General features: G+C 36.6%; 1 protein-coding gene across 3 annotated transcripts; it reads left to right on the forward strand.

Moving 5' to 3' along the window:
* Window positions 1-25,480, forward strand: LOC577789. Of its 3 annotated transcripts, none has more exons than XM_777998.5 (2): window positions 1-235; window positions 18,404-25,480. In XM_777998.5, the coding sequence occupies exons 1-2, from the start codon at window positions 225-227 to the stop codon at window positions 19,431-19,433; spliced, it is 1,041 nt and encodes a 346-aa protein (XP_783091.2). In that variant the 5' UTR covers window positions 1-224; the 3' UTR covers window positions 19,434-25,480. The 3 variants fall into 3 exon arrangements, with proteins under 3 accessions (XP_783091.2, XP_030855525.1, XP_011669684.1); XM_030999665.1 differs by lacking the exon at window positions 1-235 and adding an exon at window positions 13,717-14,448; XM_011671382.2 differs by lacking the exon at window positions 1-235 and adding an exon at window positions 16,240-16,700.
* The last annotated feature ends 671 nt before the right edge of the window (window positions 25,481-26,151 follow it).

The following is a 26,151-nucleotide window of genomic DNA, read 5'->3' on the forward strand; positions in this document are numbered from 1 at the left end:
GTAGCGTTACGAAAGAGTCGAGCACCGACAACTATAGTGTTGAATTGAGCCGAGGAGCATTCACCAAATCAGATAAAGACAATCCAATTGCAGTAAAACTGAAGTTTTAATCAGTGCTTCCAAGCAATGACCCAACGAAATGCTGTATGCAAGAAGATTCCGTTTAAGACGAAGAAAAAGGTTTTGAAGAAGCTTGGATTTCAAGGCGTTGTTGGAGGACAAGAATGCCAGGACGGTAGGTAGACAACACTCGAGCTGGTTATTTCTGGGCCTGGCGCTGGCCTGGCTCGCGCTCGCTGGGGCTTGGCTGGCTAGCTAGCTGGGAAGAACGATTGTGTCATATATTATGTGCATGTGTGTCATTGTGTTGTAACTTGTATGGTGTCTAGTCTATCCTGATGCTTTTAGTTTACAGCAACGACGGAAGATTGAGAAAGTGTACTTGATTTGATGTAGGGGCCTTACGCCTAGACCTCTAGACCTCTAGTGAAATTTAGTGCATATTCATGAGTTCTAAACTAAAGTATTATTTAAGTAAGGCCTGACTTTTGGCTTTTTGTTATGCCAGGTAAGTTACAGAATTTACTTCTTCTTCTTCTTCTTCCAGTATAGTACAGTCCGCCGTTGGCGTATTATCGTACCTTGTGTTTGTCAAGTGCCGAGTGTACAGTGCAAGTAAAAGTAAAATACTCTTTTGTATCTTGAGACAAAACCTGACCATAGGGTCTGCTGTGCAAAATTTGATGGCTCAATCGAGCCACCAAACTTTGCCCAAAATACTCAATTCGAGCACACTTAGCAGCATTACTCAGTATACTTTTTGTGTATTAAAAACTGTTTAGAGTTTAGACTACCTAATGATTCTCAACATTTCAAACACCACAGTACAAAGTTAAAGCCTGTCTGCACTAGTTTGGCCAGGGGGATTAGACCTCCCTGCAAGGTCACTGACAGGTGGTTATCTCATCAAATAAGCTCTCAATCAACATAAGTCATAAGAAAAAGAGATCATGGGGGACCAACAGGCACCAACGGGCACCGGTTAGGCATCGTTTGCTATATAGAGGGCGCAAGTTAGTAGCTATAAGTAGTACAGTGGGGCTTTAACTGAGTTCACTCAAAATCAGTACTTTATTTTTAGTGACATTTGATGACGCCTACTATATAGCGGTAAAATACAATCTTTTCAACTTACTGATGTTAGACAAAATTCTTTGACAATTCAAATCGTGAGTCTACTGTCAAACTTGCCGATCAGCCACTTCGTATTCAATGTGTTTGGCCAGGAGTGATTAGACCTCCCTGCATGGTCACTGACAAGTGGTTATCTTATCAAATCAGCTCTCAATTAAAAGGGGACCATGGGGGACCAATGATCACTGATTAGGCATTGTTTGCTATGTAGAGGGGGCAAGTAGTGCTGTGGGGCTTGAAACGCATCATACAGTCAATCTAGTAAGTGGAACCTATGTATTTTAGCCTAGGCCTAATTTTCAAGAATAAATGCATCAGATATGAATCCGCCAAAATTGAGTATTTGAGGCAAAGTTTGGTGGCTTGATTGAGCCACCAAAGTTTGCACAGCAGACCCTATGGTCGGCTTCTGTCTCTAAAGAGAGGATCCGACCCTACCTAACCAAATAAGAGGCTATGAACGAAAAAGGGAAGATATGTGTAGGACTTGCATGGCTAGATCTACAGCTTATAGATCTGTCCAGTTTCGTGAATTTGCTGCTCGCGATGAGACCAGCAAGCCCGTTCTCACTGTAACAACGCTACCTCCCTTCAGACCTCACTACGCTCTACATAGTCTATTAGAACAAGCATTGATAGAAGCTTTCTGGGGCTAACTCCGCACTAGTAACGTAGTAGAAATCTAGAGGCACTTTGGCCTTAGCGAAAGATTTTAGCTAAGGTATCTCAAGAGAGCTGAGCTTAGCTGCGTTAATTGCAAAAACTCAATTAATTTTTCAGCATTAAATACAACTGATATATACATGTACCGGTATACACCAAGCCTGAACAAGGTCAAGATTGCTTCAAAAAGCAATTATTGACAATTTTATTTTTACTTTGAACTTACCTTGATGTTGGGCATAAAGTTAAAACGGGGTGAAATGCCGCAAAACCTGTCATGTAATCGGCATTGCAACTATTGAAATCTCAATGCTGCACGATGCTGAGTTCTCCCTGATGCCTTGTAAGCTTGACCTCATGGTGAAAACTATACTATCATGCTGTCTCTTGCTTAGCCTTTACTGCTGCAAATGACAATAAACACATTCAGTTTTCCTCTCATGGACTAGAGGGCAGCACATAACCAGATATCATTGTTTCTTGCTGGAGAATGAAGAGGCCAGTGATTGTAATGATGTACCAGTATTGCTGAGATCCTGAGAGGAGGCATGACACTGAAAAGCTGCTTAAACATATGACTCCCTCAAGTGCTGAGGTGTAATGTTTTAATGAAAATACTCTAGATGTGATATCTTATATCAGATCTTTAATAATTTTGATTGAATCACTTTCAACACTTGCATTGTTACAATATTTATAAGTCTGGGTATTACTGGTATGGGTGGGTGGGCATTGGACAGTGTCGCCATCATCCTGCATAGACTGAAGTAACATCAGATACCTGTAGACCAGTTCATGATTGTATTCTTATCAATGAATTGTTATTCTCTGAAACCTTGGTAACAACCTTCATAAACCATTTTTTTATGGCAGTGTCTGTACTGTAGATATATTCCATCTTGTAGTTTTGGTATGCCTCTTGCAATCCTCTTGGACATTAAGAATAGCTGTGTTTAAGAAGTATGTACATAACTTCATATATGAAATTTGATTGCAATTTGTACATTGCTGTGTTAAGAGTGCGACCCAATGTAACCTCAAGACTTTTGCTTGGCCGTACTGCAGTTGTAGCACCAAACAGGCTGCGCTGAAAAAGGTGGAAGAATGTGAAGTTGTTACCTGGGTGTTGTGCATTTTGAAGAAGAAAAGGCAGATGATTCCTAGTTAGTAGGGTTGCAGACTTGCCATGTGCTATGTTTTTTTTTTTTTTGTTCTTGGAGGATATTGTTCACACAAGACACACATCTGCTGCCAGATTGCAGCTTTCCAATGGACCATCTCTACTTTGTAAGTTTTTCTTTCTGTGGGTTCCAGTCTCCCAGACATGTACAGTTACAGTACACTCAGCAAGCAGTCTCACTGTGGCAAGATAAGCACTTTCTATGGTTAGGATGTAGTTGATCCCAAGTTTCTCTGCAAGAAGACAAGGATGATGTTGGCTTGATTGTAGCTGTCAACAACACATTCTCTTCCTGCACATTCTCTTTTGAAGGACAGGTTGTGGACAGTAGTTCAGCCATGTACGTACACTGTAGGTAATTTACTAGCTGCCTGTACAGGTGATCTCCTGTAAGTTCCTATGATGGAAAAGCATTTATGTCTTAAATTTGAACTCATCTGCCATTAGTGCCAATGATCTAGGCCCTTCTGAAGTTGTCTCAAATCTTTTGCCGCTTTGCTTGTCTTGCATTTCAGAGTGTCATTTGCTAAGAGTGTTTCATTGGAAGTGAGATATTCTTGCAGGTTATTAATAATAGTAAATTATAAAAAGAAGAAGGATGCAAACATCAAACATGTGCGGTACACTGTGAAATTGTGAATGTTGCCTGTTGAGGGTTTCAGCTTCCTTAGGCATGCCTAGTATTCTCTACTAGTCAGTGTACTGTGGATCCTGGGGGATCCACAAACTACAAGCACTGCTTTTTAGTGGATCCCCCCATTTCCTCAGAAATTAAGAATTTCTTGTAATAATTGTATTATGTGCAAAGTTTATTTGTATAGTTTCCTGAAAAAATGATTTATGTATGAGGGAAAAAAATGTAATATCTTTGTTTACTTTTCTGTTGGAAATGAAATAAATATGAATATGAATATAATATGAATGTGCAAATTTGAGCATATGTATTATTTTACAAGTATATCAAACAGTAGCTGACTGAAAGTTCAAATTCATTGATGATTCTTCATGGTTATATTAATATATAATTGGGAAGCCTAAAAACCCCAAGAGTAATATGCATCTAGCCATCTACACCATTTAGCATCGACACAAACGTAATTACCGGTAAGAAAATTCCTTTGTATGTTATCGTATGCATGGGAAAGGTTTTATTTTAATTATCTCCAACCTCATTAGATTGTAAATATTTATTTGAAAAAGCCATTTAAGCAAATTTTTCAATAAAAAATGGTACATGTTAGAGAAAAGAAATTTGCTATTTGGTCTACATACAGGTACATGTAGCTTTATGTTTTTATGATAACCTTTTTATTTATATTTGTTTACCATCCATCAACCAAAGTAATACAAAGAAAGAGACAAACATTCTTATTTATTATTTAGACAAAAGAACAAGCCTATAAAGGCTATTATACACCAAACAACTATTGAATAGTACCTTGAAATATTTAAAAAGCTGTTTCGAGACCTTCCTTTTCAATCTCCCATGTGCTCTTCTATTCGGTTTGTCCAAGGATATAAGTTCCTTCTGCAATTTTTCAATACCCAACAATTCTAGTCCAGGGCCCAGTTGCACAAGACTTACCACTGATGGTAACTTTGCCATCAATGGTAACTTCCATGGAAATGGAAACCTTGATTTTGATTGGCTGCTGAGCCCTGTTACCATGGTAGTTAACTAGTTGCCATTGATGGCAAAGTTACCATCAATGGTAAGTTTTATGCAACAGACCCTGGCCTCTTAATAAAGGTGTACTATTGGCACATCATAGTCAATAGTTTGGATTCATTTAGACCTTCAGAAGGAAATGGACTATTAGAAACAAGGAACTACATTTATTTCTCTGGAAGCTTGCGAACTTTAGGCAAAGCAAACTTGTCAAAAACTTTGACAACAGGAAATGTAGAGGGAAGCATGATACACCATGTAGTGAAGTAGCCTACCGGTACTCTTTTTGTTCCATTGGGTTAATCACTGTACCCCACCTCAAAGTATTTCTTTTTCACTCTGCCTGGTGACTGATAATATTTTTGTCTGTATTGTTTTTTTTGGGGAATATATTTTTAAATTTTAAGTGCTAAATGGTAAACAATTTCTTAAGTCGATCTAAAGCAGTAAAATGAATAGTACTGTAATAACAGATATATAAATCTGTGGTAAAATGCATGAGGGAATGCGTTGCGCATTAGCAACAAGGTTGTTTACTAGCTCTTCCTGGGGTTCCTGTAAATGGTATGTACTCTTTGTACTCCACCTCAAACTATTTCTTTCTCATTCCTCTCCCTTTCCTCCAAGGACCCTGACCCTTCAACTGATCTACGTTGGGTGTTGAATGATGGCACTGTGCCTACCAGCCAGCCTGCTTGCTTGCTAGCTAGCTTGCTTATTTATCCCTGTATCATCCAGTAGCCAAGGCTGTGCCTATTGTGTATGAGCCCACGAGCGAGAAGCAAGCAGTGTAACTGTACAGCGGCAGACAATGGGGGAATATGTAGGGGTGTTGCACTGGCAAAGCATTGTTGTTTGTCCCGTGTATTAGCTGGTAGTAGGGGTTTGGATTATTGCTTTATAACCAGTCTTTCAAGAAAAGGGTTCTATTGATGGGCTCATTCTTTCGCCTCTCAATAGAGATTTTGTAGGACTACAATGAGATAAGTGTTGTGTTGGATTGCAGGTGCATGAATGGAAGAGCGCTGTGATCCTCTATACATTTCTCTCCTTATTCTTGACTGTACCATGGGTTTACCTGTGTACCGGTACAGGTCTATTAGAAGTATGATGGAACCCCAGGGAAACTTTGCAAGAGTCAAAGTTAACTTTTCTGATAACTCCAAATTGGAATTTTGCTTGCATTTTTTAGAACTTTGATTTACGGTGTACAATGTATTTGTGGGGTAAATGGATTGATTTTATTAACGAACAGAGAGCTGCGAGTGTTTTAATGAGTAATTATGACAATCATTCCATGACACATTGTCATGTTTGAGACAATTGTTTCTAATATAGGAATGTAGGGCGTGGCAGTGAATTCTGTCCTGGGTGGAGTGAGGATTGAGCTCACTTCTTTCCCTACAACTTCCCCACCATCCCACTCCCTTACAAAGTGCACAGGCGGTGGCGGCGTGCGCATTCTGACAGTAGTCTTATGATTCAGACATCAGTTCATGAATTTTTTTACTTTTGTTCCCCCCTCCACTTCTATGGACAGAATAACGTATTGTGAACTTAAAGTTCTAGCATGTTACTCTCTGTCATATTAAACTTTAGCTACCTGTCCTTCGTGGCTGATAAGTTCTAATGTGCAACCATATTACTAAAAAGTGCATAAGGTTTATGTTTATAGACTATGCTTAGTCTACTACTCAGAGACAAAGCAATGTCACCGGAGCTCTATGATGAATATTACCATGTTATGGATCTATTCTAACACTGACGTACATTGCACTACTTGTTTGTTTTCAACCAACATTTTGATGAACCAGTTGTATCATATAACATTTGGAAGTTTATTGAAAAAGCAGGCCCAAGTCTTTTAACCAATAAAAGGAGCAGGATCGTCATAAGTTAATTTGTCATGCAAAGTATTCAAATATTAATCACTTTACTTTGGGCAAAACAAAGTAAAACATACATAGAAATATTCTAGAAATCACAATAGGAAATATATGGACAAAGGAGTTTTCTATTATTTTAGAAAGTACTTGAGAATTTAAGTTATAATCTTCTTTAAAAAGACATTTGCTAAAAGGGAATTTGTCTTGAGCCTTGTGATGTACTTAAATTTTGATTATGATCTCCGAAGAAAAGGGCATTGTTTTCCTCTTCTATTAATTATCAATTATGTCATTCATATCACATGTACAGTAAGTACGTATGACGTTAGCAAGTGCTTTTGTTTCCTTGTTTAGTCCTTGTAGTGGAATGGCAAAGAGTAGGGGAATGCAACAAGTTTTTGTTCAGATAGTTTTTATTTTCCTGGGGCTTTCAGGATAAGCAAGGGTGAGTCACCATTCCAGTTCCTATGACTCAGCTTACAAACTTTTATCATCTCTCATTGGATGAATCTCTCTGTCTGTCTGTCTGTCTGTCTCTCTCTCTCTCTCTCTGTCTCTCTCTTTTCTCTGTCTCTCTCTCTCTCTTTGTCTCTCCTGCCTCTATCCGTCTGAGTCTCTCTCTCTCTCGCTTCCCCCTCTCTCTCTTTCCTTCCTCTCTCTCTCTCTCTCTCTTTCCTTCCTCTCTCTCTCTCTCTCTCTCTCTCTCTCTCTCTCTCTTTGTCCCTCACGATATATATAATAGTTCATCTTAATTTTCAAACAAATATGATTATTAAGATTTTATACTTTCATTGTACTCTACATTTAGATGGTTTATGTGCAATTTTGAGGCTACTCTGTAGCCTTTAGGCCCCCTGTTAAACTTTTAAGGTGTGAGTTCATGGTAAACAATTTACTTCTTAAAAACTGAACTGCAATACTCTATTCCTAATCGAACAGGTAGGATAAAGGCTAATGTAGACTACAGGCGGTCTACAACTTTGTGAGTTGAAATGTAGCTGTTGTATCGCATGTATTAGTAATGCAATGTTTATAGTGTGTGATTCAGCAGTAAGACTAGTAAGAGAGAGGCAATTTGAGTTGACTGTCTGTCCTGGCTTGGACTCAAAAGTACTCTGCAGTCCCTCTGCAGTTTCCTTTTTGAGGAAGTAGATGTAGGAAACTATCTACACATGCCAAGTTATTCAGCTTTATCCCCGATCCCAGCCACTTCTACCTTCACAATACAGGGGCCTTGTAAACCTTTGCAAACACACAGGTTCATCTCTTCCATGTTTGTAAAGGTCATGATGATTACAAGTTCAGGGATAGGCCTACAGAGTTGCATGAAAACTGAGAAAAATAAACACTATATTTTTGTACAGTAGTACATGCAGGTTTACATGTTAAATAATAGGTACCGTAGGCATACTGGTACACATGTACTTACATGATTTTTTTATAAAGATTAATCTCACAGAAGATATTTCATTCCTGATTCAACATCATTGAAGTAAAGATTTAGATTAAATGCAAATGAAATTGACTTTAATTAATCTTGATTACAAAACTTAGTGAGACAGAAGGGGTTCATGGGAATCATTTTAGTCTTGTCTTATGCTGTCATTCGTTTTTGAAAGATGAAAAACATCAAGAATGTGTTTCCTGTGGAAATCAGTGTTGCTATTTGCTCTGATATGAAATAGACTAAGAGGCATATTTACAGGTATACAGCTGCCATGAAGTAGAAAAGTAGACACTTCCATATATATAGTTTTAGCTTCCTCCTGTATACAGGGTGTATATTATTGGCCATCATGTATATGTTTATAATTCATGAATTCATAATTAACTTCACTGTAAAAATGACAAAGTTTTGTATTTTCAACTAGTTATAAAATCACACTGATTTCTAGAGAAGGAAGAGGTTGACGTTTGGCACTCCATAAATCGGTGAACTCATACATGTACACAGAGTCGGGCTTACTCGGACCTGGTGACAACTCGGCCTGTCAGTTTTTGCAGGTTTGGGGTTAGGGTTAGAGTTAGGGTTAGGGTAAAATGACCAAACATGACCGTTTTTGCAGCGGGCCAAGTTGTCCCCGGGTCGGAGTTGGCCCGAATCCATCTACATGTAATGTGCGTGGGATCCGGTAACTTTGTCTCAGATTCTGAAACAAAATTCTGGATTTAGTTCATGATGCAATGATAATTATAAACCTTTAGGTCAGTCAGGAACCCCATGACTTTTACAAGCTGATCGCCTGTCTGATTATCAAGATATTTATGATTGGAATTACAAATTTTGAAAACCGTTCGCCTGACGGTTTTCATAACACTTCAGTCTATTGGGAAAAACGAGTATGGTAAAACCGGTCACTCAAAGATTTTTACTTTTTTGAGGCACTTCTTGATCATTTTGAAGCGCAATTTTTTTAGGGCTTCAATATTACACCATATCACAGACACTGATAACACGTAGGGCCGTGTATCTCAGATTTAACATTGTTAAACGATCCCTTTAAGGGGTGGCAGAGGAGTGTGTGGACCTCAAAGCCAATGTGAATAGTAACACTGTCACTTCGGTCCATGATTGGACTGTGCGAAGAGGGTTGAGTCCAGACCAGGGCCCCGTAGCACAAACTTACTATTGATGGTAACTTTGCCATCAATGATGACTACCATGGAAACCTTGATTTTAATTGGCTGTTGAGCCCTGTTACCATGGTAGTTGCCATTGATGGCAAAGTTACCATCAATGATAAGTTTTATGCAACGGGGCCCAGAAGTGGATTCTATGTAATCTGAACTGTGTCCGGCCGCACTTGTCAAATGGATTGAGATATCTCCTCATGATTGTGCTTTTAGCTTTATGACAGGGGTGCCAAAATTAAAAATCAAAAATTAAAAAAAGCATAGTACTGTAGTAGATTTGATAGACCAAATCTCAAAAATGAAGTGTTTCTTGTCCCCGCTGGCCTCCTTTTGGGCCGCTGCCTCCATTTTTGTTACTCTTTACTAATCAGAATAAAAAAAGCCCCCACCCCTCCAAAAAAACACGTTGGTGCTATATACGTTTTGTTCTAAACCATTTGTTTTGTCATACATTGCATCAGTATACTCACATAGCACAATATATGTGAATAAATAGGTTTGCCAACTATAATAAGTATTGCAGCCATCTTGAAAAAAAAAAGGAAATAGTAATGCCCTGCCTCCTCCTTTTTTTCAAAGTCTGGACAAGAAACACATTATTCTGTTATTTGGCCTTATTATTAGGCATTATTTTGTACGCAACCTTGAAAACAAACCACACAAAGTAGATACGATGTGCTCTAGCTTCAGACTTCAGTAATGGAATAAATATAAACTATAAGCTGGGTTTCGAGAATGCTGGCCAAATGAATACAATATACATTTGGAGGGGGGCAATGATATAGACTTACACAAAGTCTATGCTTCTTATGAAAAGGAAATCTTTTTCAGTATGTGGAAATTGCAGGCAATTTTATTAAATTGTTGCAAAATACTGAATTAATGGTCGAATTAATGGTATTGTGACTAGTTGCCACAAAATTGGGTAAACTACATAGATTTTATGTTGGTATTTCTGTTGGATGTTTTTAGATCACGTTATTATGTTTGAGCTCTAAATCTACATAAGAGAACACAAGTGCCTGGAATATACTTGTTATCTGCACAGCAACATATTTTACCACCTACACGCTTACAATGCATGCAACCCTGATAGCTCAGTTGTGTATACTCTGTGTGTGCGTGTGTACAAGTGTACGGAGATGCGTAATAGGCGCTGTGTACTGTGTGCTTGGGATAGGGGAGATGGTTGCTCATTTGCATACATGTGTACACACTGGCCAACTCTAATTAGCATATTTGAGGTCAACTTGGCTCCCAGCTAGCTGCAGTGTAGTGTTAGGCCTGTTGCCCTTATTTTCATCTGGAATATGTCAATACAAACATGAATATGAACTGCACTACTTCTCACAGAATCCTATCAGTTACAACATAAACAGATTTACAATATATAGGCCTGAAGAGAAAAACATATTTAATGGTATAAAACGCACATGTTTTATGTGCATGCATTTGAAGAAGATTGATAAAATATAGATTATTTCCTTTTTCCTTTTTTTTTTATACTGTAATTTTTTTTTTTTGAATAACATTTTCAAACAGGCCTACATGTATGTGCTATAATGTAAGGTCTCAAACAAAACAAAACAAAGCAAACAACCAGACAAAACAGTTTGAATATTATTGCTAGCATTGGAGAGACACCCATACAAAAATGTTGGTCTACATAATCATCGGCATAGATATTCTAATCTACATTAATACAGAGATGTTACTACAAGTTACAAATAGTTACTTAGAAAGAGAAAGAGAGAAAGAGAGAGAGAGAGAGAGAGAGAGAGGGGGGGGGGGTACAGGAGATTGAAAAAGACATTGGCTCATGCCTGACAAATTGGGCTTGGCCAATCACATCAAAATGTGTGAGAGAGAGTTATTATTAATAAGTGAGCAAAGAGAGAGAAAGCCAAAATAGGCCTACAAAAATTGTAAACTGATTTATATGTGTGTAAGATCTATAGGCCTACACGTTGGTGAACCGTGATTCCAATTGTGTCCTTGTCAAACTAGCATTGACATTCCTGTGCATGGTTAGAATGGTATGTGACATCACATAGACCCTGTGTTGCTACGTGAGATGGTATGTGATTGTAATAGTGTAAGGGCTCATGTTCACATACTTGATTTCATCTCGTACTTTATTTTCAATCATGTAAATATGTTTTAATATTTCTGTGTGTCATTGGGCATTATTCAAAGAGTTTTTATTTTAATGAAAATATTTAGCCCTCTACAGGCAAATTTATTGGATAAAGTCAAAATAATAATGAAAGTAAGAAACAATCATAACGTTACAAGTTTGACTCATTTGGTTGATATGAGGTGATTCTCTCACATTTTCCCAAACAAACAAAGACTGAAGTGACTGCCACTTAACAAATCATCTACATGTCTATGTACCAGATAAATTATAAATATATATCTTTCATCCTCGTAATATTGAACAACTTTTTGTTTCTTCATTCAAAGAATACAGGAAACATGTTGCTCAGCTTTTCTGAGAAAATCGACCTTGCATCCAGACATTATTTCTCTTTTCTTCTAAACCAAGAATTGTATTTCCTCTTGTAAACATAATCTGAAAAAGTGAACGTTCAATATATCCATTGTGTTGTCTCATTCCATATCTGTTTACTAAATTCACATTCACAAAAAAGTGCGCAATATATTATAACTCTCTTTTACAAAACAAACATGTTTCGTCAAAGAGTTGGTATATTGTTTATTGGTATAAAGTATGACAAGAGTGTTATTGATATTATTGATGACAGCCTAAATTGTATGTGTGCCTTTGTGTAAGATAACATTTTATGAGGATTTATCAAGAAAAGACAGTAGGCCTGTCGTCATCAGCAAATAACCCGCTATTTCAACTATCTCGTCGCAAATTATTATCAGCACGCAGTTGCAATTAGCAGGATATTTGGTTGAGAAAATATCCAGAGAAATCTTAGTTTTGTTTCCAAAATATCCCGCAATTTGGGAAATAGTGGGCTAATTTGCGCCCTCTGAGCTACAGTGTAGTTTGTGATGGGCATATCGGTCTGGTAAGGACACAATTTCGAGCTTCGGGATAATATCGCAAGTCTGAAAATAGCAGGTTATTTGGCAAACTCGAGCTGATGAAGACAGGCCTATTGTGATTGCCTCCAACCTTGAGGTTACTTTTCTAAGCTTCACATGCTTAATTAGAAGACTTACTATTCTAATTTGTCAAACAGCAATTAAGTAAAGAATCTCTAAAAGAGCAGTTCATGTATATCCTTTTTTATCATTACACTTGATAGACAACACAGGTAAAATGGGAGGGAAAAAAGACTAAATTCAAACTTGTTTATGGTATACATGTAATTTACAAAAGTTTCAAGTTTTGAACAATGAAATGAAATAAATTACACATGTTCAATATCTCTGAAAAGCTATGAAATATCCTACAATTTGTTATGGAAAGCAGCTGCATGTACAGACAAGAAGTACAACAATTGAATAGTTAGTAACTTGCCTGTTTTTTGATCTCTCACTTTGAAATGAGTAACAAAATGTAGGCCTTTTCCCTGTACTAGCTACATGTATTCTCAATTATTTCATTTGTGTGGAACTTTGGCAGTGCGAAATCACATGCATGTACTTTAAAAAATGTATCACTGATACATTATTTATCTTGGTGGTTCATAGAATGAACTAACACATTTATTCAAGCATGTAAACTTGTACAAAACAAGGACAGTTTCATTGTATTATCATGGACTGTTCAATTGTAATAGTTTTATCACTCACTTAATGGCTGCAGGCAAGCAGGATAGTTTGTAAGAATCTCAAATAATTTACCCATTCACTTTGATACACAAGACAAGACAATAGACATCATAATAATACTCGGAATATGAGTCAAGTTGATCTACTTATGTTTTGCCATTACAAGATCCCATCTTGTAATACATGTATATCAGAAGTTGTGTAACAGTCGTTTTGGGAAAAGAGAAATGGATTTGACAACATATTTTCATTGCATTACACTGACAATTAATTTTCCAAAAATATAGCTTTTAACCTATAAAATTTCATTCCGACAAGCAGAAAAATTATTAAAATGAATTGCCGGAGAATGAACTTGAATTATTTGATTGTAATGAGAAAATGTACAATGTTTGTTGTAACATTATCAAAACTCTTTACTATATACACTGTACCATTCATAATGCATACCTTGAAGGAAAAAAACACCCAAGAACTTAAGTTAGATAATTGTAAAAAAAGTACCTTGTATTAATGGCTTGAGAATGAGATTGCATAATATGTATGAAAGTCAGCATCAGGATTGTGCTGATTTCATGCAATTCTGAATTACTGTATATCCCCTCCATGTAGTCCAGTCTTTCTGTACCTACTGCCTTCATAACAACAATGTCTCTTCTTATGACCCGTGTATGCAAGTGTTTATTAAACTAATACTGTATAAAGTTTAATGCAGGTAAAGTTTGGGATTTCTTTGGGGGATGATAAAATCTAAAAATATTAGTATGTTGTGGAAATATGTTCTTCAGAATTAATCTGTACAGTCCCTTGCTTTAGAAATATTGGTGACTTGAGCCCCAATTGAGAGTAAGGAAAACTACCCCCTGTGAGCTCATATTCCTTGATACAAACCCATGACTATTCTTCAATTTCCCGGGGCTCCAAACAAAAATTCCCCTACATGAAGCAATAGTTCCCTATCTGTTCATTACCTTGTTCCACAATTGGCTGGTGCGCACGCTTACTCGCGAGTGTGTATGCAACGAGTGGTGTAATTCACTGATAATAGTTTCATTCTATGTTTACACAACTCTGCACTGGTGAATATAATGGCAGCTCGGGCTTGTATGCTCTTTCATGATCATTACAAGCTCACCGTGTATATGTCCAAACAGGAATCAACTTCCCCGATTATTCTACCTGCATGTTCTCTCTTGTTCACTCATCGGGTACTTTTCCCTCTCTCCTTCTCTCCCTTTGCGCAAGTGTCCGTATAATTTCCCTGTGAGTAGGATGAACTTGCTTTTGTTCAGGCTAACTTCTGATTTCATTTGCCGTTCCAACTCTTGTGTCTACCGGACGTCACATTTGTAGCAGGGAATACTCTCTGTCATAAAACTCAGGATTTACATTAAATTTTTGGAAGGATACAAAGTCATTTTTGGCTCAACTTTGCATTGTTTTTTTATCAAGTGGTTACTACAAAACTGGTATGTTTGGGCATTTGTTGTGAAAAGTTTTTACTCTTCACTTTTTGTTTTAATTGTATTTCCTTTTAGGTCTATAGTTAAAAACTTATATTTTCTATAGAGTGATATGTAAGTGAATTGCATATCCATGTTGTAACTTTCCTGCCTGGAAACTTGAGCTGGTACTTTTGTTAATGTTAACTCTGCAAATTTGATTAATCTTGACAAGCTCATTGTTTCTCAATGTCGACATGTCCGTCCTGCCAACAAGTCATTACTTATACCATGCACTGTGATAGCCAACTGACAACCCACATATAGTAGAGACAGTAGAGAGTCGGTCCATCTGACTAATGTTCGTCATGGTATGTATGCTATATGAATTAACATGAGTCATAGATGACTTGTTTTGGAGTTTCTGCATTGTTCTTTGATTGGGGTTATGGCGACCTATAGGCCACAGTGTGACTGGTAAATTGCACCATTCAAGTTGTTGGAAGTTTGTTTGGAAGGGGGTTTTCCCTTAATTCTGTGTGCACCAGTTGTATGTTCCCTGATGCTAAAATAGCGCGATCTAGACAGACCTATTGCAGTCACATAGGAAAGCACATATGGGCTTCATCTTGACCTTGTCTGCATAGTATATGTTGTACATGGAAAACAGACAAGCAAGTCTTGTCACTAAAATGTAAAGTAATTTAATTGTTTATCACTTAAACTTAGAATTTTTTTTAATGAAACGCTGCAACAGAACAAAACTAATTAAAGTAATCTTGATTTGTACTGTGGTGCAATCAATTCCTGGCTGATAATGCAAAAGATATCTTGAAAAGTTAGATCAGACCTTCAACATTTTTTTCTTTTTCAGGATTTTGAAATTGACTGATGAAACCAGGCCTGGATGAAACTGCTTGAAAGAGCATGTTAAAAGTTCAAGCTGGGCACAAATAGGAGTCTGTTGTTCATTTGATTGTTTTTATCCTTATTTTCTGAATTCATTGACACTTTGAATCAATATTCAAGAATTTTTTTTACATTTTCCAAGCAATTTTATTTCACTCTCATTTGAAAAGTATTTTAAAAATAAAATCTAGTTTAACTTTCAATGTCATGGGTATGATGGATTTTTGTCCGTGAGCATAGAACAAAGGCCTGTAATTTAGAGTGAAACTGATTTATTTTCATCACTAACCCCAAGAGAATATTCATACTGAATATTGATGAATTTGAATTTGAAGAAATTGTTGTGATGGCTAAATTTGAAGAAGGTAACGTTTTACTTTCCTAAGAATAGAGTCTTGACTTAATGACTATGTTGTGATGATATATGGTAACCCTTGTGAGCTCAGTGAGACTACTATCTTCATAAGTGTGGACGGCTGTATGACGCTCTTAGTTCCTGAGCTGATGACTAGATCGTCACATGCCTGGCACACGCCAAAAACAAGAAGTCCCAGCCAAAGTATATATTCATATTTCCATCATACTACATAATCCTTTCTACGTCAGTTCTGCGCCCTAACTCGTACACGTAAATGTGTGTGTATGGTGTGAGAGTGTATGAGATAGACAGTGTGTGGGCACTTGCACGTCTTTGCTCTGTTTCATATGCTTGCAACTATTCTTGGAGATTGCAGACTCTGGTTGAATCATCAAGATATGTTCACCAGAACCTCTTTTTTTCCTGTTATGTCAATTCTTACGTTTGCATGTGGTATGGGTATGAGTGTTCCCAAAAGCCATGTAAAATCAAGTATCATCATTCCTTAGGAACAGCAAAATGACAAGAAAAAGAGGTGTGTGCCTTTGTTCTGTAGTTTGTTCATTTTTTTCACGTTGACTAATGGAATCAAAGGGTCTGCATTGAAAGACTAGATATTTCCATTGTACGTAGTTGTCTCTTTTTTACGGTGAATTGTGTGGGAGTTCTACCTACAGCCAGCCAGCGCATGAGCAGGAGCAACAGCTTTACTCGTCTATATAGTTCAGGGCGAAGGCAGAATAGTAGAACATTTGCAAGTGAGTCGTCATGAGTGTAACTCGCTCTTTCTCTCTCTCCTGTGCGGCAGTCTCACATAGAGAGCCAAGGATATCGTTGGGCAATGTTATTTGTCATGTTTGTGCCTCATAGGAGTGGAATAATTTCTTGTAATTGCTGTTCTGTGGATAGTATCTATACTTTCATACTTTCTTCGTGATGTCATTTACCTGTCGTGTTTCCTGATGAACAGCTCTCCGGTTTATTTCTCAATGTTTGTATTACTTCACTAATTGTAAGTGTCAAGCCCTATCTTTCATTTGAATCTGTTCCTATTTAAACTTATAGGCCAATCACCAATGACTAGTCAAATATGATTTTAATTCTGATTTGATAGTTCGATGAAGTGATTCTGGTTTTAGTCAAGTCATCAGACATGACTTTGACTTACCATAAACTGAGCTTTGGCAAGATAAATACTCAGTTGAATCTAGGAAAACTGTATATAAAAGACATAAATTTCTATTTCCTGTAATTGCATGTCTTCATGTTTGCCTTTACCAATGTGTTTGCTTCCGTTGTGTACAAGGACATAATTTCAGAAGGAAGCCCACATATTGTTTTGAAAGAATCTTTTGATACATTATTTTCCTTGATGACGAAGTGTTCCTGTTATGATCAGTCTTAGACAGAAGCCGTATGAAGATCTTATATATTTGCACATCAACAAAAAGAACTTCAACAGTTTGTAATGCATGCTACGTAGTGAAGATAATGGGCTAGAAATCATTAGTGTAATGGTATGCTGTCTGTACTTTTTAATCTATCTCTATAAGCATTTTAAAGAGGGAGCAAACTATGATGTGATTGGAGAAAAGTTATACAAATTTCTGGGGTAAAAACATTAAATTACCTACTTGGCTTGCTGTCAAGTACTTAAGCAGACTTCGGTTAAAGAATGGCGGGGGATTGTGAATTGTAGAAATATATCACACAATAGAAAGTGAGTAATAAAAAGCAAAATACATCTCATTGTTAAATGTAGTAATGTACATACATGTTGCATCACTTTTGCATGGAATGGTATTGAGAATTTGTCTCAAGTTTATGTTTTGAAGACATACATGTATGGTAGGCCTATTTGTCCACTGTAGAGTTACAAATATAAATATACAGGTATAGATTTACATGATACATCATTGTGTTGAAATACCAATTTGCAATGTGGATATGTCTATACGTCTATATTGCACAACTGCAGTGACATTTGGGCATGAAAGATGAGTAACTTTATACATGTACATGTCAACCTGTATTGTAGCTAGGAAAACAGTATGGGCACACAAAGTGAGAGGATTCAAGAAATTAAAAGTCAAGAACAGTTTTCCAGACAGCGTTGACCATTGAGTACATGGTCATAATGTTGACACTGACCTACATAATTATGTACGTGTAGGAGGCAAACTGGCATTTACGGTATATATACTACTGGCATTCAGTCCTTGACCTGCTGCAGTGAGATATGTAGTTCACTCTGCACTCAGAGCAAATCGTTGTACTTTGGACAGGTCTGCTGTGTACTTAACAGATTTAGTAAAGCAGAAGTTCTGGTTGTTATACAGTTAGATGAGAAGTCACTGTGATGAGATATGAGTATGCATTACTATAGAGATTTATTATGTACATTCTTCTTCTTTTTTTCTTCTTCAAAAAATCGCTACAGTAAATGACATAGTGTTGTATGTGATGATAATTCTCTGGAGATCATAGTCATAACGTCTTTATTGCTTTAAAAAAAAATTAAGTTTCATCTGTGTGGAAGTCAATTGAATGGACATGGAACCGAACAGAAAATAGATTCCTTTCAGAACTACTTGCAGAAATTTATTGATTTTTTTTTCTTTTTTTCCTCTTTTTTGTTAATGTTGCAATTTTTTTGTTTTGCTAACAAGACATGTGTGATGACTGAAAGTATATCTTGTTATCTTGTCATTTCAGATCAATGCCTGGGCTGGTAGGGACCGGCACCAAGAGGAAGCGGGATGATGGTGAGGATGGTTTGGAAGGGAGCCATCGCTTGGCAACCTGTTCACAGGTTTGCTCCTACACCTTGCAGCGTCAGTGTGTGCTCAACCTCTCTGCTTGCAAACTACAGATGACACGCCAGCAGATTGAACCACCTTTACGCCGCTCCGTGCTCATATGCAACACGCTGCGGCACATTGAGCGTGAGCTACGAGCAGAGGGTCGCCACTATGACTGCTCAAGAGTGTCTATGCTGATCTCTAACCAACCACCCTGCATAGACGCACCCAACAAGGAGAGCATTCCATCCAGCCATGAAACCAGTAATAATTCTAGTCCTAGTCCAGCAGACTCTAGAGGATGTTTAAATGAGAGAAGTCGAGTAGCCAGTAGCGAGAACACGTGCCCTGCTGTGCAGAGGTGTGCGCAACCTCTGGCAGACAAAAGTTCTTTGTCGTTGAGCGACAGTAGACTGCAAGCAGACAGTGTAGAAACAGCGAAAACAGTTACAAGCCATGAAAATAACAATTGCCTCCCATCCATTGCCAATAAAACCACTATGCCAAGCCACCTAGATACAGCTCTTCAACACACAAATATGTTGACAAGACTGACAGACAAACTCTTACCTATCTCAAGAGATAATATCAAACAGGAAATCAACTCTTGCTTGGACATGACTGCGACTCCTACTCTGAATGCTGCCAGTACAGACATCATGGAGTTTGGTGATGAGATCTTTGGAGACATTGATGTCTCTCTGTATGACTTTGATCTAGCCCCTCCATTCATTCCAACCCATACACCCAACCCTAACCCCAAGCCCCCATCACCATCCTCCAACTCAGAGGACTGGATCAGGTCTTTCCAGGGGGACATGGTTGCAGGGTTAGACGTCGTCTCCTCAACCACTGGGGCTCAGGGTGGTAGCTGCCGCAGTGACCTCATGCATGTAGATGAACTGGATCAAATTATGCACATACTGGTCGATGTCGGCATGTGAATTCACCAGAGTATTTTTATATATTTTATATAAGTTATGCAGAACTTTTTTACTGAAAAATATTGTAAGAATAGAAGTAATATAAAAGTGAGCACTTATTTCAGTTGTCAGAGAAAAGGGGAAGTTATAAATAGAGCAGCTGGAACAAAGACAAGACATGACAGAATGGAATGCAACTCAGGTTTTTTAAAGTGTTAATTAGATATTTATGTGACAGAAGCTGTCTTCCTGTAATAGATATATTTGTAAAGAAAGAAAAGCGAATTAGGAATACATGAAATAGAAAGTTTATTAGATATAATAATGTGGAGTTTGAGGTAAATTTTTATGAAGTAGACCCTGTTATCTGTGCATATACTTTGGCTTTTGGAAGTTCTTTGTTTGGTATCACACACACGCACGCAGAATGAATGGCATTGAAAGCATTCATAATAGAAGCCTAGAAGGTAACTAGTCCAACCTAGTCAAGGACATTGAGTCTTTCTCTAAACTCACCTTCTTTGTCTCTTCCATGATTCAACAAGGCCAATTTGTTTTGCCTCGCCCTCAACGTAGATGATTCCTTTCAATTCTCTCCCTTTTGGGTTTTGGGTTCAGTGAAGAGAGAAAATGTTGACAAGAAATATTCAATTTTCTGTAATTTTATTTAGCCTTTGTACAAAATACAGTGTTTCGCCCAAGCATTATGTCTAGTTCAAACAAATACAAAATGGATCTTCTCTAATATATTTTATTTTCCAAAATCAAAATCAGTATTAAAGAGAAGATATCATTTTTTTTCAAGGTGTTTGGATTCTAAATTGATCTGATTTTTTCACACATCCACTGTATTTCTGCACTTGTAGCAAGCTAGGAAATTTGTAAGCAGGTCATAAGTTCTCCTCTACAAAATGTCTTCCTGTTCTGTGCTCAAGAATTTGTCTGTACGGATGTAAAGCCTACCGAGCTATCTTCGGCAAATTCATCAATAATTCATGAAAGATCTCTAGGGTTCCACGCTCCTGCGAGCTGGCTCTCCCTGTCTCTCTCTCTCTCTCTCTCCTTGCTCATGGCGGTTGCTCTACATAATGGGCGTTATGATACAGGAGCTTTGCTTGGCTTCAGTCTATGTTAAACGCTGAGGCATAGTAAAATCTCTAGTTAAGTAGCAGGCTAATGGAGTACATCCTGTGTTGTATAACAGGAGCCATTCATGTGCATGGTCGTCTGTCCAATCACCGTTATCTGAAGACAACCTGAAAATCATATCTTAATTAGTCTCATTGTAGTGATAAGTACATTCTCTTACAGTAGATCTGAAGATTTATACGCCTAGATGTACCTGCCTTTGTGGCCCCTTAACAAATAATGTTGTAGAATGTATATCTAAAATGGAGCTAAGACAATTCCTATTCATCAGCGTTTACCTAGTAAGGTGTTTCATATACAATACATGGATGATCCAATCCACAAGTAATTCAAACAAAAAATTTGATTAATAGATTGTCACATGCAAAGGTGAAAAAGAAATGAGAGCACATTATTGACCTTGTGACTAGGGATTGTGATTGTAAATAAATGTTGCCTGTCATGGCCTCTTGTAGTAGTGCAAGTACTTCTATCCATGTGATATGCCTGGTACAGTCTAACTAACAAGAGGCCTAGCCAAGCAACCATTTGAGGAAGTCATATGACCTATTTCCAGAGCAACCTGTAGCATGTCTAACCCCACTTTGGGGCCACTGTGTTGTAGTTTGGATTTTTAAAGCTTGAAAATAGTTTTGACAGCAAACTTACTGGCAGCTTAACTTACTTGCAGCATAGACCATGTCTGGCTTTTTATGGATGCACACCTAATTTCAAGAAAGCTCAGTGACAATATTTATATATTTCCAAGTTCAGGGATTATAATGCACTTGTATGATAGCTTCAACACTTGTGCATTATATTGAATAGAACATGGAAGTCAAGCTTCCCTGGGTCTTTCAGACTAATCAAGTTCAGCCAAATGGTAACCCTGTATGTAACAGAGACCCGAGTGAGCAAACTACCTGGGATCCATTTTGCATCCTTGTTTTTTTTTTTCTTTCTTAATTTACATTGGACAGGGAAAGAGAGGGGGAAAAGGTTTTTTATTTTTTTAATTCCTGATTTGATATAGCATAGCCCAAGTTGAGCCATTTACTTTTTACCTGGGCTTTATTTAGGCATTAATATATATGAGATAGGATATGAACCTGATCTATTTCAGAGGAAATGTATTCAATGAATAAGATCTTTGTATTCAGAGGTAGAGACTTGTGTCTCAGCTTAACAGACATGTGTGTGTGAAATTATATTATAAAAATCCTCTGACAATAACTAGGAATTTTAGATAGATTTGGGGATTCAGCGTATAAATTGATGTAAAGCTTATGTAACGTATGGCAGATTAGGTCAATCTTAATTGGATAGGACGTAAAGATGTTTGGTCTGACAACTGGAATCGGTGCTCACATTGTTGTATATTTATGTACAGTAATAATGTTACAGAAGATTTTCTATGAAAAACATATTTGGGCTTCTTTGAATACGAGAGCCAAGATTTTATATCAGATGTTTTATGAGAGTAAATGAAGTATTTAATTAGGTAATTTATGATACATCATCTCTTTGTAGGATAACCAGTCTTACTGTAGAAGTTCATTTTTATACAAAAATGATATGACATTTACAAGAAAAAGAAAAAGAAAAAGAAATACAGCTGACTCTATGATAGAGTCTTATTTTATATTTATTCCAATTGTGAATGTGGTCTTCGTCTATTTTGTTCCAATGCATCTAGAATTCAAACAAATTGAAAAGCAGTTCCATCTGTAATACTTAGATCAAAGTGTAATTACAGGTTGAATGCAGGTATTGGTATACTCGGCAGTATTGTGGCTGAAACCTTATAATTACCTGCCTTAGTTCAGAGCTCTTCAGAACTTAGAGAATCTGATGAGATACCCTTACACTTCACATTCTAAGTTAACGTTTAGAGCATTACCAAATTTAGTTTTAAAATATCTGTGTCAAAATTCTGAAATAAATTGTAGTTTGGACCCGATTCTGAAGTACAGCAGACTTGCAGGAGTGTCAGTATAATGTCAAGTGCAATTACTGTTGAGTTAAAGTTCTAGGTCCTGTATGACTGCATGTATTTACAAGTAGATGATATTATTAGTAAGACAACATTCACAAGTACCACCACTGGAAGAAACATTGTGCTAAGAGTGCTACTGCAAGATTTCATTTGCAGCAATGTTAAAAAAATACAGTATCCAGTCTTTTATCCAGTATTTGTGCTTCCTTTGAATTGAGATGAAAGAAAACATGTTTTTAAGATTGAAACCTTGCCCATTTTGTGTGTAAAAACTAAGCATTTTCTGAGTAAAGAAAATCAGCATTTATATGTCCATAATAGTATAATGGCTCTCAATCAACTCTTTCCAGTTCTGGACTTCTCAGACTGTATGTCAAATAATTTAAGGCTAGTGTAAAATAACTTATTGAAATGTCAGTTTCAGCTTCTAAATTAATTACTCCCTTCCAATTTTGTGTCATTGTAGTGGTACATCTCCAAATTCTCTGCTGCAATTCTACCTTTTTAATTTAATGTTAATCAATTGATGAATGTTGATAATTTGTCATTTTGTGAGTTTTATGGTACTGTTTATTTTCTCTTCCTGATAATCATGTGATGTGTTTGGTATCGTACTTTAACTGTCTGATCTGTCTTGTTAGACGTGATGTCTGTCTTAGAGTGTCCCAAACTCGCATGTGAATGTAACCCATCCAAAGTCTAGTACCTCTTCCAATGTATTGGTCATTTGGTGTCCCTTACAGCATACGTCACCAACTGCTCAAGATTTCTGAACATGAATTGACATCAAATATGTCTTTATTCTTCATACATTTGATCTGATCAAAGTTCTGCTTGGGCTATATCTTAAGACAATGATCATATACTTTAATCTTAGATGTGGTCTGTGACGTATTGGACAAAATAACGTGGACTTGCCCAGAAATGTATTTTGGAAGTCCAGTTTTTTTTTTTATTGATGAAGATTAGTTTCTCCCAAGGTGGAGGAAAGAACTGTATTTCAAATGTGCTGTAATTATTAGTGAATACTTGTTTTCTTTTTAATGCAATACTACGTTTCTCATTTGAAGGTAGTCGAGGTACATTCAAATTGTAGTTAATGTCAACAAAAGGTTTTTATTATTAGATCTAGTCCCTTTTTTATTGCTTTGAATTAAGAAATGATTCTCAATTTGCTGCAAAGTATGTGTGTAAATGCCAACACCACTTTGCATTGGTAGGACTGCAAAGTACTAAGATGTGCAAAGTAAGGTCTAATATGGCACAAAGATGGTGCTTATTGTAACTGAATTATATTGGTACACTCTTAGAATGTGTGCACGTACCATATATGTCATTGTTACATGTACTTCATACCGTGTTTAAATAGAAGAAGAGAGAGAGTTGTGCTTTGTGAGTCAAAGAAACTTCAGCCAAGTGAATGTATTTTGATACTTATCCTTCCTAATCGTGAGTCAGTATTTTCCTTTAACCTGAAATACTTGTGAATGGCAAGAGACTATGAGACCACACGTGACAGACTATGTATTACTTGCCTAAAGTGTAGGCCTTTTTGATATGAAGACTTTTTTTTAAGCGGACAGAATAATAATAAACATATCCCCGTTTACATGTGGTCAGTGCCATTTCCATAAGAGAGCAAATGAGTCAAAAGATGCCTGCATTTGCTGAATTGCCTTTTTTGTACACATTTCAATATGCTGCGAACCATTTGTCATGTAATCCATACTTTGTATCCCAAAGAAAGACGTCATTCAAAATCCATTTTGTTAGCTAATTTTTGAACAACTCTTGCCTTACAACTAGTTTATAACACCAATTAATTCCCAACAATAAAAATTTAAAAAAGAATGTTTTTATTATTCCATTTATATCCTGAATTTTTGAAAATATGCAAATTCCATCTAAATGCAAGGTAAATGGTTCAAATGCAACCTTATGTAATGAAAGCTAGGATTAGAACAAAGATGAATTTCTTTTATTCTCCAGATATTGCTGCTTGCATGATTTACCTCTGTTCAATTAAGATGCAACTTGCCATGAGATGAACAAAATTATAATATCCACCATTTTGTTTTTTAGTCATCCGAAAAGAAATTTAAAAATCACCAAAAAGAGATGCATTCCCCAGTATATTAAGGTGTACGTAATTGTGCTAATTTGAATGTTGATTTTGTCATATTGTTGATCAATAAGATATTTCTATTTATTTAATTTAAACTCAATTGAAGTAAGATGTGATCAAGTGTGCTTGGTGATGCCATTGTTTCTCACAGCCACATTAATTTATTATTCATTTCTACAGATTGGAAATAGAGAGAAGCCTTGGTCATATGTTTTCTTGAGATGTTTGTATATATTATGTTTGTACATTCTGTAAATTCAAAGATTTCTCTATTTCATTCTGTTCTCTATCATCTCTATACAGTAGTTATATTTGTATCTAATTTATTTTGAATGTTGATGTAATAATGGTCTGGTATGGAGTCAGCAAATACATACTCTGCTAAAACTGTAAGACATTTTTGTTTTGTACTTCTTTATTATGTTGTCAGAAGGCAAATCAATTTAAAATAATTATCTTGGGGGATAAGAAAGATTTATAGAGTTTCTTCATTTCATTACTGGAACGCAAAACTCAAGAGTAAAGCATTTATAATGAAGAACGTTTTTATATCAGCATTACTTTTTATAACGAAAAAGGGTTAGCTTCTTGTTCTAACAAGAATACATTAGGTTGTCTCCAGACCAGGCTATATTAACTCATGTGGTTCTCTTGTCAATAACCACAATACAGAAAGAATGTATAGCTAGATAATGTATCCACAAATGGTTCTTTTTTTCTTTTTCTCATCTCAAGCTATGGATCATTCTTTCAGTCCAAATTTTGTAATTTTTTGAATACTTATGTATTAAAAGTGTGATGAATTCTGTAAAAAGATAATCCTTGTTTTTTATGCCTGAATATATTGGTTTGTATCTTGCTAAGAAATGGAGTTGTATGAGTGGTGAAAGTTGCATTAATTACATACTTCAGAGCTGTGGTGAAAGTTGTTGGATTGTAGAGACCTTTATTCTGGGAAAGATAGTTAGGAATAAATGAGTTGCAAGGAGTTGTAAAAGTGGTAGAGAGTTTGATTTAATGCTGAGTATGATGATGATGATGATTAAAGAGTTGACACAGAAAGTCAGAAACCTTTAATCATTGGTGAGCTAACAAGAGACAAGGGTATGTAACTTCCCACAGCTCAGCACATTGCATTCTTTCATACCTCCACATTACCTTTATTTCTGGTGATGCTACAGCACGTCTGACATAGCAACTCTTATGTTGGTATTGTATGGTTTATTGTAAACAGGCGATAAGCTCTGGTGAAGCTACTTACCACTGTCTCTTGTTAGCTCACTAATGATGATGTCACAAGATGAATGAGATCTGGATCTTTTTTTAGGGTGGAGCTTAGCAGGTCTGAGAAAATTGTTTTAAACAATATTCAAAACTCTATGAAATATATTTAGATGTTTGAATAACAAAATATGAGTTGTATACAGCCTTGCAGATAAACAGGAATGAACTTATATTTGGATTTCACCCCACTTTCCATTCTTCCCAGA

The sequence above is a fragment of the Strongylocentrotus purpuratus genome, unplaced genomic scaffold (genome assembly GCF_000002235.5).
Source record: "Strongylocentrotus purpuratus isolate Spur 01 unplaced genomic scaffold, Spur_5.0 spur5_scaffold_5, whole genome shotgun sequence".
Classification (NCBI taxonomy): domain Eukaryota; kingdom Metazoa; phylum Echinodermata; class Echinoidea; order Camarodonta; family Strongylocentrotidae; genus Strongylocentrotus; species Strongylocentrotus purpuratus.